General features: G+C 54.1%; 2 protein-coding genes across 3 annotated transcripts; one reads left to right on the top strand and one right to left on the bottom strand.

Annotated features, from left to right (window-relative positions):
- On the top strand, positions 1 to 6,948 carry HSP90AB1 (heat shock protein 90 alpha family class B member 1). Of its 2 annotated transcripts, XR_002043777.1 has the most exons (13): positions 1 to 109; positions 223 to 369; positions 550 to 756; positions 1,067 to 1,226; positions 1,413 to 1,546; positions 2,027 to 2,338; positions 2,779 to 2,944; positions 3,138 to 3,328; positions 3,602 to 3,749; positions 4,017 to 4,285; positions 4,391 to 4,497; positions 4,715 to 5,048; positions 6,372 to 6,948. XR_002043777.1 is itself a non-coding variant. In XM_010391792.2 (12 exons), the coding sequence occupies exons 2-12, from the start codon at positions 223 to 225 to the stop codon at positions 6,479 to 6,481; spliced, it is 2,178 nt and encodes a 725-aa protein (XP_010390094.1). In that variant the 5' UTR covers positions 2 to 109; the 3' UTR covers positions 6,482 to 6,948. The 2 variants fall into 2 exon arrangements, 1 of the variants encoding a protein (XP_010390094.1); XM_010391792.2 differs by lacking the exon at positions 4,391 to 4,497 and having other exon boundaries at positions 2 to 109.
- Positions 6,949 to 8,832: 1,884 nt separating this feature from the next.
- SLC35B2 (solute carrier family 35 member B2) lies at positions 8,833 to 16,162 on the bottom strand. Its single transcript, XM_039568577.1, has 5 exons — positions 16,154 to 16,162; positions 15,567 to 15,769; positions 12,686 to 12,879; positions 12,235 to 12,395; positions 8,833 to 10,958 (listed from the first exon to the last, which is right to left on the bottom strand). Exons 1-5 carry the CDS (start codon positions 16,160 to 16,162, stop codon positions 10,020 to 10,022), a joined length of 1,506 nt encoding a protein of 501 aa, XP_039424511.1. The 3' UTR covers positions 8,833 to 10,019.
- Positions 16,163 to 16,259: the final 97 nt, after the last annotated feature.

Raw genomic sequence — 16,259 nt, 5'->3', positions numbered from 1 at the left:
CCAAGACCCCTTTAAGGCGGAAGGATACAATTAGCCTCCCCGCTCCGTGCCTATAAAAGCCGGCCGGTGGCGGGTATAGCTCTTTTGCCGGTCCCTCACGCCCAGGAAGGTAGGGGCGGAATGGGGGATGGGGGTGGGCCTGGGCCTGATGCTCCCACCGCCCCCTCCCTGGTGCTCGTGCCCTGAAAATGCGCTGAAAATAGGCCTGTGTTTGCCTTGTAGATGCCCGAGAAAGTGCAGCACGAGGAGGAGGATGCGGAGACCTTCGCCTTCCAGGCGGAGATCGCCCAGCTCATGTCGCTCATTATCAACACTTTCTATTCCAATAAGGAGATCTTCCTGCGGGAGCTCATCTCCAACGCCTCCGACGTGAGCCCGGGCCGGGAGTGGGCTCCTTCCTGTGCCGAGGGGCTCGGGGTCGGGCTGGTGCCCTGCCGGGGGTGCCCGGGGAGAGGCCGATTCCTGGCTCTCCGGGAAGGCTTCTGCAGGGGAGGGACGGAGGCGGCTGTCGAGTAGGGAGGCCGTGTCGAGCATCCCTCTCTCTCCTAGGCCCTGGATAAGATCCGCTATGAGAGCCTGACCGACCCCTCAAAGCTGGACAGTGGGAAAGACCTGAAGATTGACATCATCCCCAGCCCCCGGGACCGCACACTAACCCTGGTGGACACTGGCATAGGGATGACAAAAGCAGACCTCATCAACAATTTGGGCACCATTGCCAAATCCGGGACCAAAGCCTTCATGGAAGCTCTGCAGGTGGGTTGCTTTTGGCTGCATGGGTTCCTTGGGGCCTGAGTTACAGGCTGGCGCTGAACATACAAATAATAATAATAAATAAATAATTAAAAGGCCCCGCTGCCTTGTTTGCTGTGGGAACTGTTTGCCTACCCAAGTGTGCTTCCCCGACCTTTCCAGCAGCAGGGAGGAGCTGAGGGTAGAGCTGGTTGCCTGTTGGCACTTGCATGTTCTTCTCCATGTGCTTGACCCAGTTCTTTGCTGCTGTGAATCAGTCACAGGCATTTTCTATGTCCACACTGGTCTTAGCAGTTGCTCTCTGCTTTCACAGGCTGGTGCAGACATCTCCATGATCGGGCAGTTCGGTGTGGGTTTCTATTCTGCCTATCTGGTGGCTGAGAAGGTGGTTGTCATTACCAAGCACAATGATGATGAGCAGTATGCTTGGGAGTCATCAGCTGGGGGCTCATTCACTGTCCGAACTGACCATGGTGCGTATTGTACAAAAAACCAAGCATGTTTTCCAGAGGCACCCCTTTTGCTGGTGCTCCCTAGAGCCGTGCTGCATTGTCAGTCACACTGGTTAATGCTGGGTATCCTGTAATGTTTAGGCTCAAGGAGCTGGCCCTGCTTGCTGTCTGCCCTGGAACACTGATGTTTCTCTCCCCACACTGCAGGTGAGCCCATTGGACGTGGCACCAAAGTGATCCTGTACTTGAAGGAGGACCAGACTGAGTACTTGGAGGAGCGTCGTGTGAAAGAGGTGGTGAAGAAGCACTCCCAGTTCATTGGCTACCCCATCACGCTCTATGTACGTAAGGATAGGACTGTGGGGACCAGCTGGAAAGCTGGAGGCAGGGGTGGGTGGTGCTGGGAACACAAGCACAGAAAAGGCCCGGTGTACAATCCCTTCTGGTCTATTCTATAGTTCCTGGGTGTTGGGTACTGAGCAGTGGTGCTCTCGCTTCTGTGGCCAAAGGATTTGAGGCTGGGGGCTTACTGGAGGTTGAGGAGGTGGGTATCCAGCCACACTAAAGGCCTTTGGTCTCTGCAGCTGAGGATCATCTTAAACCAGCCATGGAAAAAGGAGGGTTTCTTGCTGCTTGTCTCTTCTCAGACACAGCTTTTGGTTGCATGATGAGGGGCTTTTGAGGACTGCTACCAAGAGAAGCTTTGATTCCAGATGATGCATTTGTTTGGCCTTGGAGGACACCATTTTTCTCACCTGGAGCAAAAGGATTCTTTGTAACTTTGGGCTAAACCTGACTATTGCTTGTTTCTTTCTCCACAGCTGGAGAAGGAACGTGAGAAAGAGATCAGTGATGATGAGGCAGAGGAGGAGAAAGATGAGAAGGAGGAAGAGTCAGTGTCCAAAGATGAAGAGAAACCCAAAATTGAGGATGTGGGCTCTGATGAGGAGGAGGAAGGAAGCAAAGGCAAGAAGAAAAAGACGAAGAAAATCAAGGAGAAATATATTGACCAGGAGGAGCTGAACAAGACCAAACCAATTTGGACCCGCAACCCTGATGACATCACCCAGGAGGAGTATGGCGAGTTCTACAAGAGCCTCACCAATGACTGGGAGGACCACTTAGCTGTCAAGGTGCGTGCTGGGCTACCCTGCCTTCCAGGGAGAGGCAGAGGGCCCCTTTCCAGCCCTTATCTAGAGTCACCACATGGTTTTGCCTCTGTGGGACTGAGCACTCTCAGGCCACTCGGTGATGGAGCAGCCTGCACTGTGGCTCCCATGCAGGTGGAAGGATTGGCAGTGCCAGTCCATAAGCAAGACAGGAGGGTGTGGGATCTCAGAGAAGTAGTGGCTTCTCAGTCCGAGCCTGCTGGATGCCAGAGAACCTTGGCACATAGGGGATAGTGGGCCTGAGCAGGAGGAAATACAGGCTGCTTGGATGCTAGAGATGCTGCTGTGCCCCCTTGCCAGCCCCAGTGCGGAGGAATGGCCTTTCAGCGTCCCTACAGTGGGAACTGGGGAAAGGGGTAGAAGTGAAGCACCCCAGCAGCTGTTGTATTTTCCCATCTCCACAGCACTTCTCTGTGGAAGGGCAGCTGGAGTTCAGGGCTCTGCTTTTCATCCCGCGCCGTGCCCCTTTTGACCTCTTTGAGAACAAGAAGAAGAAGAACAACATTAAGCTGTATGTGAGGCGTGTCTTCATCATGGACAGCTGTGACGAGCTCATCCCTGAATACCTGAGTAAGAGCCCCCTGCCTCAGCCTCCCAGCGCAGAGCTGGCATCCCCACAGCCTGTGGTACCACTTCCAGTACAAAGGGACTGGATGAGGCACTAGCTGGTGTGGTGCATAGCAGTCAGTGTTTTAGCTCTTTTCTTGCTGTGTATAAGCTCAGAATCCTTAACCTGACGCCCGTTTTCATTCCCCCTACTCAGATTTCATCCGGGGTGTTGTGGACTCAGAGGACCTGCCTCTGAACATTTCTCGTGAGATGCTCCAGCAGAGCAAGATCCTCAAAGTGATCCGCAAAAACATTGTGAAGAAGTGCTTGGAGCTCTTCTCTGAGCTGGCAGAGGACAAAGAGAACTACAAGAAATTTTACGAAGCTTTTTCCAAGAATCTGAAGGTGAGCTGGGCACCCTACACCTGGAGGAGGGAAGGGCCCATGATCCACATGCCTGAGGAGCAATCTTGTTCCTATGCTGTGTTTCCTCTGCATGGATGTTAGGATAAAGGGAGTGGGTCTTACGAATGCCTCCGAGTGCCTTTGCGGGCAGCTGTCCCCGCTGGCTGCCCTAGGCCAAAATGATCAGGAGGTGGGCAGATGGCTGTGCCTTAGGGGTGGCCAAGTGCATCCAAGTCCTATCCTGAAGACTTCATGCATCTCTTCTGCCCCCAGCTGGGCATCCATGAGGACTCCACCAACCGAAAACGCCTCTCGGAGCTGCTGCGGTACCACACGTCCCAGTCAGGCGATGAGGTGACTTCGCTTTCAGAGTACGTGTCCCGTATGAAGGAGAACCAGAAGAGTATCTACTATATCACAGGTGAGCCACAGCTTCTCTCAGCCCTAGCAAAGTAGAGGCAGGTAACCTGCGTACAAACCCTAATTTAAAACTTTTCCTGCTGCCTTCAGCAGGCCATCCCTGCTGAATTACAGCTCATTCCTGGGGGCTGGGGAAAGGCCACCAGGCCTAGAACCGTGGCTGCTGCCAGTTTTATGTTAGGGGTCCCAGGTGACTGGTGCTGTTTGTCCTGCTGTAACCAGCTCTTACATCTTGGCGATGTTTCATTTCTACCCTCCACAAACACAGGGGAGAGTAAGGAGCAGGTTGCTAACTCGGCCTTTGTGGAGCGTGTGCGGAAGCGTGGCTTTGAGGTGGTATACATGACAGAGCCCATTGATGAGTATTGCGTGCAGCAGCTCAAGGAGTTTGATGGCAAGACCCTGGTATCAGTCACCAAAGAGGGGCTGGAGCTGCCTGAGGACGAGGAGGAGAAAAAGAAGATGGAGGAGAGCAAGGCCAAGTTTGAGAACCTCTGCAAACTTATGAAGGAGATCCTGGACAAGAAGGTGGAGAAGGTGAGATGGGCAGGGAGCTTAGCCCTGGGCTGGAGGGAGGAGGGCTGGGCCCTCCGTGCTGCAGGTGAGGGCCCCCGCTCAATGCATGCCTCTCATCTCCTGCAGAGGAGCCGCTAAAGGAGACTGGAGGTCCCAGCATGCACCATCTTGCTCTAAGCAGCCAGGCTGCAGGCGAGGGGCACTGACCCAAATACGTGCATTAATGGGAGAGGGTAAGTGTGGGAAACATGCAGTGGGTGCTCTAAGTGCTGGCTGAGCTGTCCAGATTAGTCTGTGCAGCAGTCCTGGAGCTGCTTGGAGCATCTCTGCTTGCTTCAGGGTGTCCCCAGGTGAACCAGGGGCAAAGACTTGGGCTGTAGTGTGCTGTGGCTGGGCCCAGTCCAGGGCTTATGGGAGCCTTGCTCAGCTAACCCTTGGCTGTGTTGGTAGGTCACCGTTTCAAACCGGTTGGTCTCGTCTCCCTGCTGCATCGTCACCAGCACCTACGGTTGGACAGCCAACATGGAGCGCATCATGAAGGCTCAGGCACTGCGGGACAACTCTACCATGGGCTATATGATGGCCAAGAAGCACCTGGAGATCAACCCTGACCACCCAATTGTGGAAACCCTTCGCCAGAAGGCTGATGCTGACAAGAATGACAAAGCTGTTAAAGATCTGGTGGTGCTACTCTTTGAGACTGCTCTGCTGTCCTCTGGCTTCTCCTTGGAAGATCCCCAGACCCACTCCAACCGCATCTACAGGATGATCAAACTCGGGCTTGGTGAGTATCTGCAACCTCTCAAGCTTGGAGTAGGCCTGAAAACCAGGTTAACTGGTCAGGCTAATGTCTTGGGGCAGGGCGAGGCCAGTAAGTGAGCCATGCTGGTGTGATGTGCCGAAGTGGCTCTGTACATAAGGTGGCCAGGAGAAAGTGTAAACGTGGAACAAGGTATTTCAGGAGGGCTCAGGGCTCTGGGTGGACTGCCCTGTCTTCCACAACACCAGGAGCCACCACCAGGATGCTCAGATGACAAGCTGAGGCTTTTTATTCCTTCAGAGTAAGTGTGAAATGTCTGTCATGAGTGATGTGACCCATCTGCTGAAACAGCTTGTGCTTGCACACAGCCTTTTCCTCCAAATTCACTATTTAGCTACAAATACAAGTCAGAAGGTGCTGTGGCTTGGCACAACTAAGTAACTCTGTGTTGTCTAGTCTCAGTAGGAGTAGGGTCTTCTATTAGTCAAATTGCAGGTAAGGGGGCTGTATGATGGTGCAATTTTCTGTTCAGAGTACACTGAAACAGCAACCTGCAGTGTTGGAAACTGATGAGCTCTACGAGTCTTGCAACTGATTTAGTTGTGACTTGACAGGATTTACTGCATTTTTTTCCTAGAGAAATGTTCATGGCTTAAACCACGTTCTCCTGGCTTAAACTCCAGGGTTTTGTGGTGCTGGGTGACAAGTCTTTTGTAGTTAATCTCTACTGGCTAAGGAGTGCACTCTAATGGCACAGGTAGTATCCATATACTAGTGTAGATGTTACTGGGAAGATGCTACTGATACAGGATTAATGCTGGAGTTGACAATAACTTGTAACAATGTTGACTTGCATTCTATTAAGTTTTCAGCCTGGAGGAAAGGAGACTGAGGGGTGACCTCACAGCAGCATACAGCTTCCTCACAAGGGGAAGCAGAGGGGCCTGCATTGGTATCTTCTCTGGTGACCAGTGACAGGACCTGAGGGAATGTCATGAAACTGTGTCAGGAGAGGTTTAGGTTGGATATTAGGAAAAGGTTTCTTACCCAGAGAGTGGCTGGCCAAGGAACAGACTCCCCAGAGAAATGGTCACAGTTTGGACAACACTCTGAGGCACAGGGTGTGATTCTTTGGAGCTGTCATGTGTAGAGCCAGGAGCTGGGCTTCAGCAATCCTTGTGGGTCCCTTCCAAATCAGAATATTCTATGATTCTGTGAACTACTGGATGCTAATAGCCCAATTCTTCAGGCTGGGGGCAGGAGCCAGGTTTATTCAGGGAGAGGCTGGACATCTGGGATCAGGTGTCATTTGGAGGCCTTACCTCTTCCTTTCCTCCCCTCTCCCAGGCATTGATGAAGATGAGATGACTGCAGAGGAGCCCAGTGCAGCTGTCCCTGAGGAAATTCCCCCTCTGGAGGGAGATGAAGATGCGTCCCGCATGGAAGAGGTAGACTAAAGGAGGAAGGCTCTTCCTTCACCTGCCAGACCTCTGTATCATGTCTGCTTAGAAGATGGTCTGCTCCCACCAGCTGCTACTGACTCCTTGGTGGTGTCTTATTTTTTTGGCTCTGTTTGGTTGGGGTTGTTTTTGGCAGGGTGCAGGAGGGCATGATTCCCTGTTTGTTAGTAGTGATTCAGGTAGCCTGAGGCCTGTCTGTTCTGTGTCTTTCTGCTTGTGTAGGAACAGCTGATGGGGAGCGGAGGTGTGAGGAGGCATCAGGCTTCTCCTCTCCCCCTCATGGAGTGTCCCATGTTACCAGTAGGCATCAAACACTGTCCTTATTCCATTGGGGTGGGAGAGCCCTTCCTCTGAGCTGCTGCCTCCTTGAAGCCCCAGGATAGCATAATGTATTTTGGCTGGGTTTTGGTTGATTATTTTTCTTGTTTTTTGTTCTACTGGAATTAAAGAATTGATGATTTACATGGCGGGGTCCCTTGTGTTTCATGCCTACTCTAATGAGGAAACTGTCTCAGCCTGTGCCTGAGGGCATTGGACTGTTGGTCTCTCCTGTGCCCTGACTGCTTTTCTGAGCCCTGCCTTAGGTGATCTTTACCTCTTCCACGGCAAGATGAAGTGGGTGGAAGGAACACATGACCTGCTGTGCAGGTGGGGTCATCTCCAATGAGCAGTAGTTCTCCACCTGCAGTGCTGCGTGCCCCACAGCCTGGGAGCAAACTTCCACTCTGTATGGGTCAGCTGGGTGAGCTGTGCCAGGGCCTGGTTTGATCTGAGCACCTCTGGGGCAGGACTGTGGCAGGAGCCATCTGCCTGTTCATGGCAGCGTGGAGCAGGGTGTGGAGTGACAGCTCAGGACTGTAGTCAAAGCTGTCTCTCTTCAGCTATTGGCCAAAGACTCAGCTCCTTTCCTCCCACCCTCCAGCCTGCCCTTTCTGGCCTTCTGCAGCCATTGGGTGGTTGGCAGTATCTGGCTTCTTTCCATCTGTGTCCCAGATGACAAGCCTGGGACATCACCTCTGATTGAGCTGCCCCTTGCACTGAGCTCACACCCTGTGAGGTTTGTCAGCCCTGGCCACAATGGCTCTTGGGGTTTGTCAGGGAAAAGTGACACCGAGTTCTCTTGCTGCCTGCATGCCAGCTGCCACAGGCACAAAGTAGAATGGGCTTTAGCCAGTATCCATCTTCCAACAAGGAGGCAGAGCCTGCTGGAATCCCTTGCTGCACACCAAAACACTGACTGTGCTCCCAGTGTGGCAGCTGTGTGGGTGCAGCCTGCGAAGGCAGTGCTGGAGCTGAGCAAGCAAATGGTTTAAAAGTAGGATTTCTCTCTGGATAGGAAGGTGTTGCTAAATGCTGAATTAATAAAAATTAACTTTTAATGTTTGGGATTTTCTTCTTCCACTAATGTTTTTTTAAAATCTACATTTAAATTAGAAAGGTTATCCCATTGTATCCTATTCCTAACCTGGCAATGTGGGTTTCTGTTGTTTCAGGTTTTTTTAATCAAAGGAAATCTCATTCCATTTTCAGTCTGTCAGCAGATGGTGGCTGCAGACATTTGGGCCAATTTGTAGGGCAGGATGAAAAGCTGTGAGGTTGCACAGGCACTTCCAAAAGCTCAGAGCTAGAAAAGGAGCACAGTAAAACTGCTGGAGAGCCAAGTGCTCGGAAGCCTGGGCTGTGCTCAGCACCAGCTCTGGTATGCCTGCAGGCTCAGCTAAGTCACTACTGTTCCTAGTCTCCTCCTCTGTTTCTCTTGTGACCCTCACCTGAGTCTCCCCTTTCCCTAGCCCTCTTAGGCCCCAGTCCTGTCTCTGACCCCAGACTCACCCTAGCCTACACCATTTTTCACCAGGCCTCCCGCATGTACCAGTAGGATGGACCATCCACACCTCCAGCCTCTCCTGGCCCTGGCTGCTGCAGCTACACCCCACAAAGTGCTACAGCACTGGTGGCCCTGGCTGCCAGGTGCTCAGCAGGCCTCTGCATCACCTCTCTGTGGCAACACCCACTGGACCTTCCTTAAGTTGCACCATGCAGGGAACCCAGGAGCCAAACTAGGCTCAGGCTAATGGCTCCTCCACCTGCCCACCAGCATAAGCAGCATTCCAAACCTGGCTGTGCCTCCCCAGTTGTGTGTGCAAGAATCTCCTGTCAGGTGTTGCAGCTCTGAATGCAACCCTGGTTGAGACCAGCCTTGGCAAACACAGAGAGTCACCTGTGTATGGAAAGACAACTTTCCTGTCCCAGAGAGACTAGGGACACAGAAAGAGTTCAAAGTCTCTCCCCTCCTTCCAGGTACATGGAAAAAACCCCAACCAGCCAAAAAAACCCCACATTTACGCCCATGGCACTATATGCAGCATATTTTTAATTTAATAAAATAAAAAGAGAAAAAAAGTTGCCTTGCAAAAGTACCAAAACCTGCTGGTTTGTCAGTCAGGTTGTGTTGACGAGAAAAGGATTGACAAATAAAACCCAGGCTTCTGGCGAAGAACAGCTTTCACTGCTCCATCCCCTGCTGTCTGCGGAGCAGGAACAAGGCACCGCAAGCGGGCTCTGCCCCATGTCCCAACCCTCCAGGCATAGACTCTGTCCAGCCCCTGGGAAAACCAGGGCCAGTGCCTCCAGATGGCAGGAAAAAGAGGGGTTGTTTGTGCTTGTCTGAATGGCAACTGCAAAGCCCAGAAACCATGGCACTGAGGGACCCCGAGGTGGTGCTGGGGCTTCTGGGCAGCGCAGCCTTTGGCCTGTAACAGCAGCAGATGAAACCAAAAAGCAACCTCGAAGGACTTGGCAAGCCTTGGGAACTGTACTGGCCAGCTCAGGTTCTGCATAAAAATCAGCCTGGGCTGAGGGGAGCAAAGAAAAGTGTCTTGGAGCAGGGGTGAAGAATTGATAAAACCAAACAGGGAGGTACTGGCTTTCACTGCGGTGCCCTCCCACAGCAGATCCCAGGCCTGGGGTAGGATAGGCTGGGAGTCCTTCCCTTAGCTGTGCCTGTACTACCCAGAGCCCCTCCTGGAATGGAGGAAGAGCACTCCCCACCCTTCGATGGGCTCAGCTTGGGACTTGCCTCACTTAAGAGGTGTTTCAAAAAGAAACCTAGTGTTTTGCTTGCCCTTTCCTCCTGCCAAGCTCTGTAGTACTAACAGAAATGGAGGAGCATTAGCCAGAGGCAAGACAGTACCAGGGAAGAGTTCCCTTGTTCATCAGTGACTTTGGGGAGAAGCCACAAGACAGAGGTGGGGCAGGAATACCAGCAGCCCCATGCTGGTGTGCCCCCAGGCCTGTGCCTTGGCTTAAGTCTTTGACCTATTAAGGCAAATGGAAAGGTTTGGAGCTGCATCAGCCCAGAGCATTTCCTGGGCTTGTTCCAGCCCCTTTCCCAGGAAAAGCAGGTGGAAAACTGAGTCACTGGTCTTGCCCATCCATACCCCACTCTTCTCCTCAGTGGGTTTTGAGAAATCAAGCGAACACTGTCGAGTGGAGGCAGGACAGCTGGCATGGCTTAAATGCCATGGCCTCAGCTTCCTTAGACCTTTTGTACAGGGGTCTCGCCTGGCGGGAGCTTCTTGCTGCGCTTCTTCATGCGGCTGCGGGCGTAGACACGGAGAAAGAGGGCCATGAAGACAACAGCTATGCCCAGCCCACCCACAACAGTGACAGTGTGCCCGTAGATGAGGCAGGAGAGGAGGATGGCAAAGGCCTGTCGGAGTGTCATGATGATGGTGAAGACAGCTGCCCCGAACTGGTTGATGGTGTAGAAGATGAAGAGCTGGCCGCAGGCAGAGCACACGGAGAGCAGCATGGCGTGGGCGGTGAACTCTGAGTGGCGGGCCATGAAGTGCAGCGACTCCAGCAAGGCACCCTGCTCCAAGAGCGAGCCCACGGTGAAAAGGCAGGAGAAGACATTGACGCCAAACATCATCTGCACAGGAGACATCTTGTAGGTGAAGAGAGCGTCCTGCCAGTTGGAGGTGAAGCTGTCGAAGATTATGTAGCCAGCCAGGAGCACTATGCCAGAGAAAGTGGTGACAGTGGACACCGTCCTGTTAGGAGCGCTGGAGAGCAGGAACATGCTGACCCCCACGGAGATGAGGGCGGCAGTCAGGTACTCCCAGTACTCGTAACTCTTGCGTGACACCAGTTTGCCCATCATCATCACTGGGATCACTTTGGAGGCCTTGGCCAGCACTTGGGTGGGGAAGCTGATGTATTTGAGTGCCTCATACTGACACCAGCTGCTGAGGATGTTGGAGAGGGAGGCAAAGGAGTATTTGTACATAGGAGCCCCATGGCGTGGCTGCTTGGTCAGGGCGCAGTACAGACCAGCCACTGTGAAGGCCAGGATGCGGTTCATGAACACTAGGAACTGGGAGTCCTTGAACTTCTCACCAGGGTCTGTATCAGTGGCACCATATGTTCTCGTCATCACACGCTCCTGGAGGACACCCCATGTGAGGTAGGAGGCCTGTAAAGCAGCAGGAGCGCAGGGAGAGTCAGGACCCACAACAGCAGCTGCCAGCAACAACAGGAAGAACTGAGCCCAGGAGATCCTTCCTTTCCCCAGTGTTGCATCATTCCCTGCATGGCGATGCTTCCCTGAGACACTGGGAGATGCGACCACCCCCCACTCCACCCGTCTGAGGGAACCCGCTGTCCCATGTGGTTACAACCAGGAACATCCTGTTCCAAACAAAACCTGCTCAGTGTACAGGGGAGAAAAGTCCACAATGCAAACATCCTGGGGAGAGCGAGCAGTTACTCTTTGAGCTACTTTAAGCCTGTGGAACCAGACTGACAGAATCAGGGAATGTTACTGATACACAGCTGTGGTTTTGTGCCAGCTCCCTGCGGCAGGTCCTGGCAGTTTTCCCAGTGGCCTCTGCATTGGTTTTCACTTCCAACTCCCCAGCCTTAGATTTTACATCCAAATCAATTCTAGTTTCAAACCCAGCAGACAAAATTGTCCACGAGGGATGATCACTGTCCTGGTTTCCATCCCCACTACTTTTGGTGCAGCAACACCAAGCCCCTCACAGAAGTAACACAGGCTTCCTATCACTACACATCTCCCAAAAAACTACGACACAGGGAGATGGAAGAATTTGGTGGCCCACAGCAAGTCTGAATGGGCTGGGGGAGTAGGCCAGAGAGTGAGTGTTTTCCTGGCTGCAGGACACCTAGGTTTTGCCATCTCAGTGCCCACATTGCTATTTTTTGTCCTCATAGACCCAAAAAGCTGCCCTTCCTAATGATGCTCAGGGTGTAGCTGAGACTTAGGGAATCTAAGATTTTAAATTCCTGTTTATCTGTAGCTGAATTCAGTATTTTCTCTCCAGTACTCCAATTCATCAAGGCAGAACGCATCAGCCCCAGACACTGACCCAAGGGAGAGCTTGGGAGATAAGAGGGCTCAAACTATCTGCTGATCTCACATCAGGGCCAGAACAAAAGCAACTTTAACAATCTGCTGAATCACAGAATTTTCAGAGTTTTCCCTATCCATGGCTTTAGAGGACTGTGATCAGACAGACAGGACGCTCCAACCCAAATGACAAAAGCTAAATGGACTTCTGCAGCCCTTAGAGGCGTGCTATCCTGGCTGAGAGGCTGTCCCAGCCTCCAACCCTGCCTTGATCAAGGACAGCACTGCATCCTTGGTTTTCAAGGAACTGACAGTCACTAACCCACTGGCCACCTCCTCCTTCCAGAATGGGACAGCCACACATGCACAGGACCCCTACCTGTAGGCCAGCAGCACAGAAGAGCAGCTTTAAGACCTGTCGGGCTGTGGAGGACTCCGTGGGCTCTGCCCGGGGTGGCAGGGAGCCATCGTCCTGGTGTACAGACTTCACCTCAGAGCCAAACACGCATGATTTGATGACAGGGAAGCAAATGCCTCGGCCTCAACAGGGTAAGAGAAGATAGAGACACAATTAGCCAAAGCCTGGGCACCACAAGCTGCACCAGCCAGAGAGGTGAGGCCTCCCTCCTCACTAGCCTCCAGATCTGCTGGCGTGGGGGCCTCAGAAAAATTTGTTTCAGGATAGCACCTAGACAGCATGGGGACACAGCTCTGTGATTGGCTCAAGCCTGACAAAGCAGGTTGGGGAAACAACCTGAGTGGGGTAGACCGAGGTGGGGGCAGAGAGCTCCAAGGGATGCAGGATGTAGAAGGGAAGCTCCTGCTCCTACCTGTCTCCAAGTAGTTCCTTCTCTTGAAGTACTGGATGAGGAGGAATCCTGGCACCACAATACTCGCATAGCCAGCAGCATTAACAAAGAAACGGAAGAGCCAGAAGTCCCCCCACGAGTCCTGCAGGGCAGGGGTGATCTCTTCACCAGCAGCCATTGCAGGGAGGGAAGCCAGCATGAAGGGAAGGCAAAATCTGCGGAGAGAGGAAGAGGCAGGTGGTGGGCTATTGGTACATGGGCAGCTGCACTCCACATGCCTGTAACACCCACCACCCAGCCTGCTCCTCACCACCTGTAATACTGCCACCCAGACCCTACCGCAGCCACAACTGTGATGCTGGCAGCACATGGAGTAGGAAAACTCCTCTGGAGCTGAAGAGCACAGGCCAGACATCTATGTTTGCTTCTGTTAAAGGTGGTTGCTCTGGAACATATGGACTTAGAACCTTGGATTCCCAGGATAAGAGAGAACACTGCAGTAAACATCTGGTTTTGACTACACTCTTACTCCAAATGCAAGGAGCACCTCACACCTCACCTTTGCAAGTTAAACTTTAGCACAGCTTTTGGGTGGAAAAGGAAAAGGTCACTGAATGGAAAAATTGACTCCTACCTAGAAGCTCATGTTTCTAGCCTGTGGCCATGAGCAGCCTTCCTCTGGAAGCAAACAGTTCAGAGCTTTCCCCTCCAGCTACACCAGGTGAGTGGAAGAGAGGCGGGGATTTGAGCTGCCAGCCTCCCCCACTTCCCCATGCAGCTTTGGAAGTGTGCCAAGGCATTCCCCACAGCTCAGACGAAATTACCAGGGTTCACCCGCTTGGCAAAACACAGCCAGAAAGCAAGGCTGGAAAGGAACAGGAAAGCAGCTGTCTGGTTGGGATTTTACCAGGACTATCCAGTGAGGTATAGCTGATATTCTTCAGCTATAGCTGTAGGAAGTGATCTATCCAGCTTTAAAACAGCTTTAATAGTCAGTCCTTGAAGGAGTTCTTCCCTTCACTGTCCTCTCCCTCACAGAGGCAAACATGCAGTATTCAAGGGCACCAGGTACTCAACAGAATGAGCAACCAGGCAAGAACTTCCTACACCCAAGGCCACCTGCATCCTTCCCTCACACAGCAACCTGCAGCTTCCTGCATCGGGGCAGAAGGCTTCCCTGATCCATGCTACATCCTTGCCCCAGTTTCCTCAGTGGAGAAAGCCTCCCAGTTGCCTTGGGGGCCAGGTGAGGGTGCTGAGGGCTGGCTACATAAACACACACCAGAAAAGGAATAGAGATGTTAATTCCTCCTCCCCTAGAAACATTTAGGGGTGTACCTGGCCCCAATATTGTACAGCTGTGACCTCTAGTAGCCCTCACATGAAACTCAGAGATTTACAAACTTAAGGGCTTTAAAGGCAAGAAAGTCCCCTGCCATTTCACGAGCATGCACTCCCACCAACCTCTTGTCCCCTTGGAAAAGACCTCAGGGACTTTTCTCATCCTCAGCTGTTATGGCCAGGCCCTTGGAGTTCAATAACCTGACCAAAGCTGAGGCTGTGTTTCACCCAGAAATCTCCCTTCTGTGACTTAAAGTACACAGAAATTCCCAGCCCAGGGAGAAGTGCAAATGGCTAGGGATGGGTTTCTTTGCCTGCTTGCTATTCCTCTCTCTCCCCCACCCTCCCCCCGCTTCACCAGAAAAGACAGTTTGACACCTCCACTCCATCCCTCCTGCTGCAGGGGCATCATCACAGGCTGTACAGGTGCTGTGGGATGTAAAAACAGGGCTCGGGGCTGGCACCTGCGGCTGAAGTTGCCCGTGTGCTCCTGGGTTTGCCTGTATTAAGTAACCCTGGCTGATGGTGGGGTGCAGAAACGCCACTCACTTTTGCAGAAGTCAGATATAAACGACAGGGTCTGTTGCCACATTTGCAACTTGACAGGGACTGCAAGCTCCGTTCAGCACGATTGCGCCTGCTGTTACCCCGCCAGCTCCTGCAGCGCTGCCATGGGAGGAGAATCAGCTCTGCTCTCCCACAGCGACCGTGAAGAGGAGGCTATAGAGGGACAATGGTTCTCTATGCCTGTGCTAGCAATTCCCAGGCCCCGAGAGCTGACTCAGTGCAGCAGGCCCTGCCCTCTCTGCCGAGGCTGGGAAGGAACAGGGACGCCAGTGTTACAGGTAGAAAGGGGGGCGGCTGAGCAGGCGACGTGCTGAGGCATGAAAGGACCCTTAGTCTGGGGCCTGCGGAATAACCCACGAGCTGCTCCCCTGGGCACTGCAAGGGCAGCTCTCAAATGCACCGCTTCAGAGCCGGGCTGGCACCCAGCCCTCTGCCTGGGATGCACCATTTGGGTCCCGGGTCTGAAAAAGATCTCTGCCTACAGCCCTGATACTCCAGAGCGCCCCTCCAGCGCCTGCAAGGGCTGAGGTCAAATGCAAGCTTGGAGCTGACACGTCCATGCTAATACCTCGGGATCTCGTGTCTGCTCCCTGTCCCTGCACGCAGCCGGCTCGCAGGGGGTGCCTGCCACTGTCCCCCCAGGGCCGACCGCCGCCTGTGCCCAGGGGCCACGAGCAGAGGCACCGGGCTCCGCTCCCCGCCGGACGTGGGGCACCCTCCGCGGCGGGCACGGCCCGGGGCTCCCGGCGGGGAGAGCCCTACGCCTGCCGCTCCGGGGCTTCTCTGCCCGAGGCTCCGGCGGCCCGCGGGAGAGGCAGCGCCCGGCCGGGTGCGGGGCGAGCGTGGCCCCGGCGCCGCCTCCCTGCCCGGCGGCCACGTTCGCAGCGAGCGGGCCGGCAGCGCGGCGGCGGCCCTCGTCCGCCCTCGCCGAGCGGGGCAGCTGCCGCCCGCGGCCCGGCCCGCCCTCCGCGTCCGCCCCGGCCTCGCTACCCACCTGCGGCCCGGCCCCGGCCCGGCCCGGTCTCGGCCGGCTCCCCTCGGCTCCGCTCCCGGCGGCGGCAGCGGCGGCGCAACCCCCGCCCAGCGGGGGCGCTCGGCGCCCCACAGCGCCCCTGCCGCTCCGGAGGGACCGCGGCGGGCGGGGCGGGGAGGGGGCCGCGACCAAAGGATCACGGAATCAATCAAGTTGGAAGAGACCTGAGATCATCGAGCCCAGCCTATGACCGAACACCACCGTCTCAACTAGACCGTGGCACTGAGTGCCATGACCAGTCTTTCCTTAAACACCTCCAGGGACGGTGACTCCACCAGCTTCCTGGCCTATTCCAATGTCTAATCACCCTTTCTGTGGAGAAATTCCTCCTGCCATCCAACCTAAGGCCCCTGGCACAGCTTGAGGTTATACCCTCTTGTCCTGTCGCTGGGTGCCTGGGAGAAGAGGCCGATCCCCACCTGGCTGCAGCCTCCTTTGAGGGAGGTGTAGACAGTGACAAGGTCTGCCCTGAGCCTCCTCTTCTCCAGACTAAACAGCCCCAGCTCCCTCAGCCACTCCTCATACAACTTGCGCTCCAGACCCTGCACCAGCTCCATTGCCCTTCTCCAGACATGCTCCAGCACCTCTTTTGGAGTGAGGGGCCCAGAACTGGACACAGGACTCGATGTGAGGCCTCACAAGTGCAGAGGGACA

Source organism: Corvus cornix, chromosome 3, assembly GCF_000738735.6.
Source record: "Corvus cornix cornix isolate S_Up_H32 chromosome 3, ASM73873v5, whole genome shotgun sequence".
Lineage (NCBI taxonomy): Eukaryota > Metazoa > Chordata > Aves > Passeriformes > Corvidae > Corvus > Corvus cornix.
This window is presented reverse-complemented; position numbering and strand designations above follow the sequence as displayed.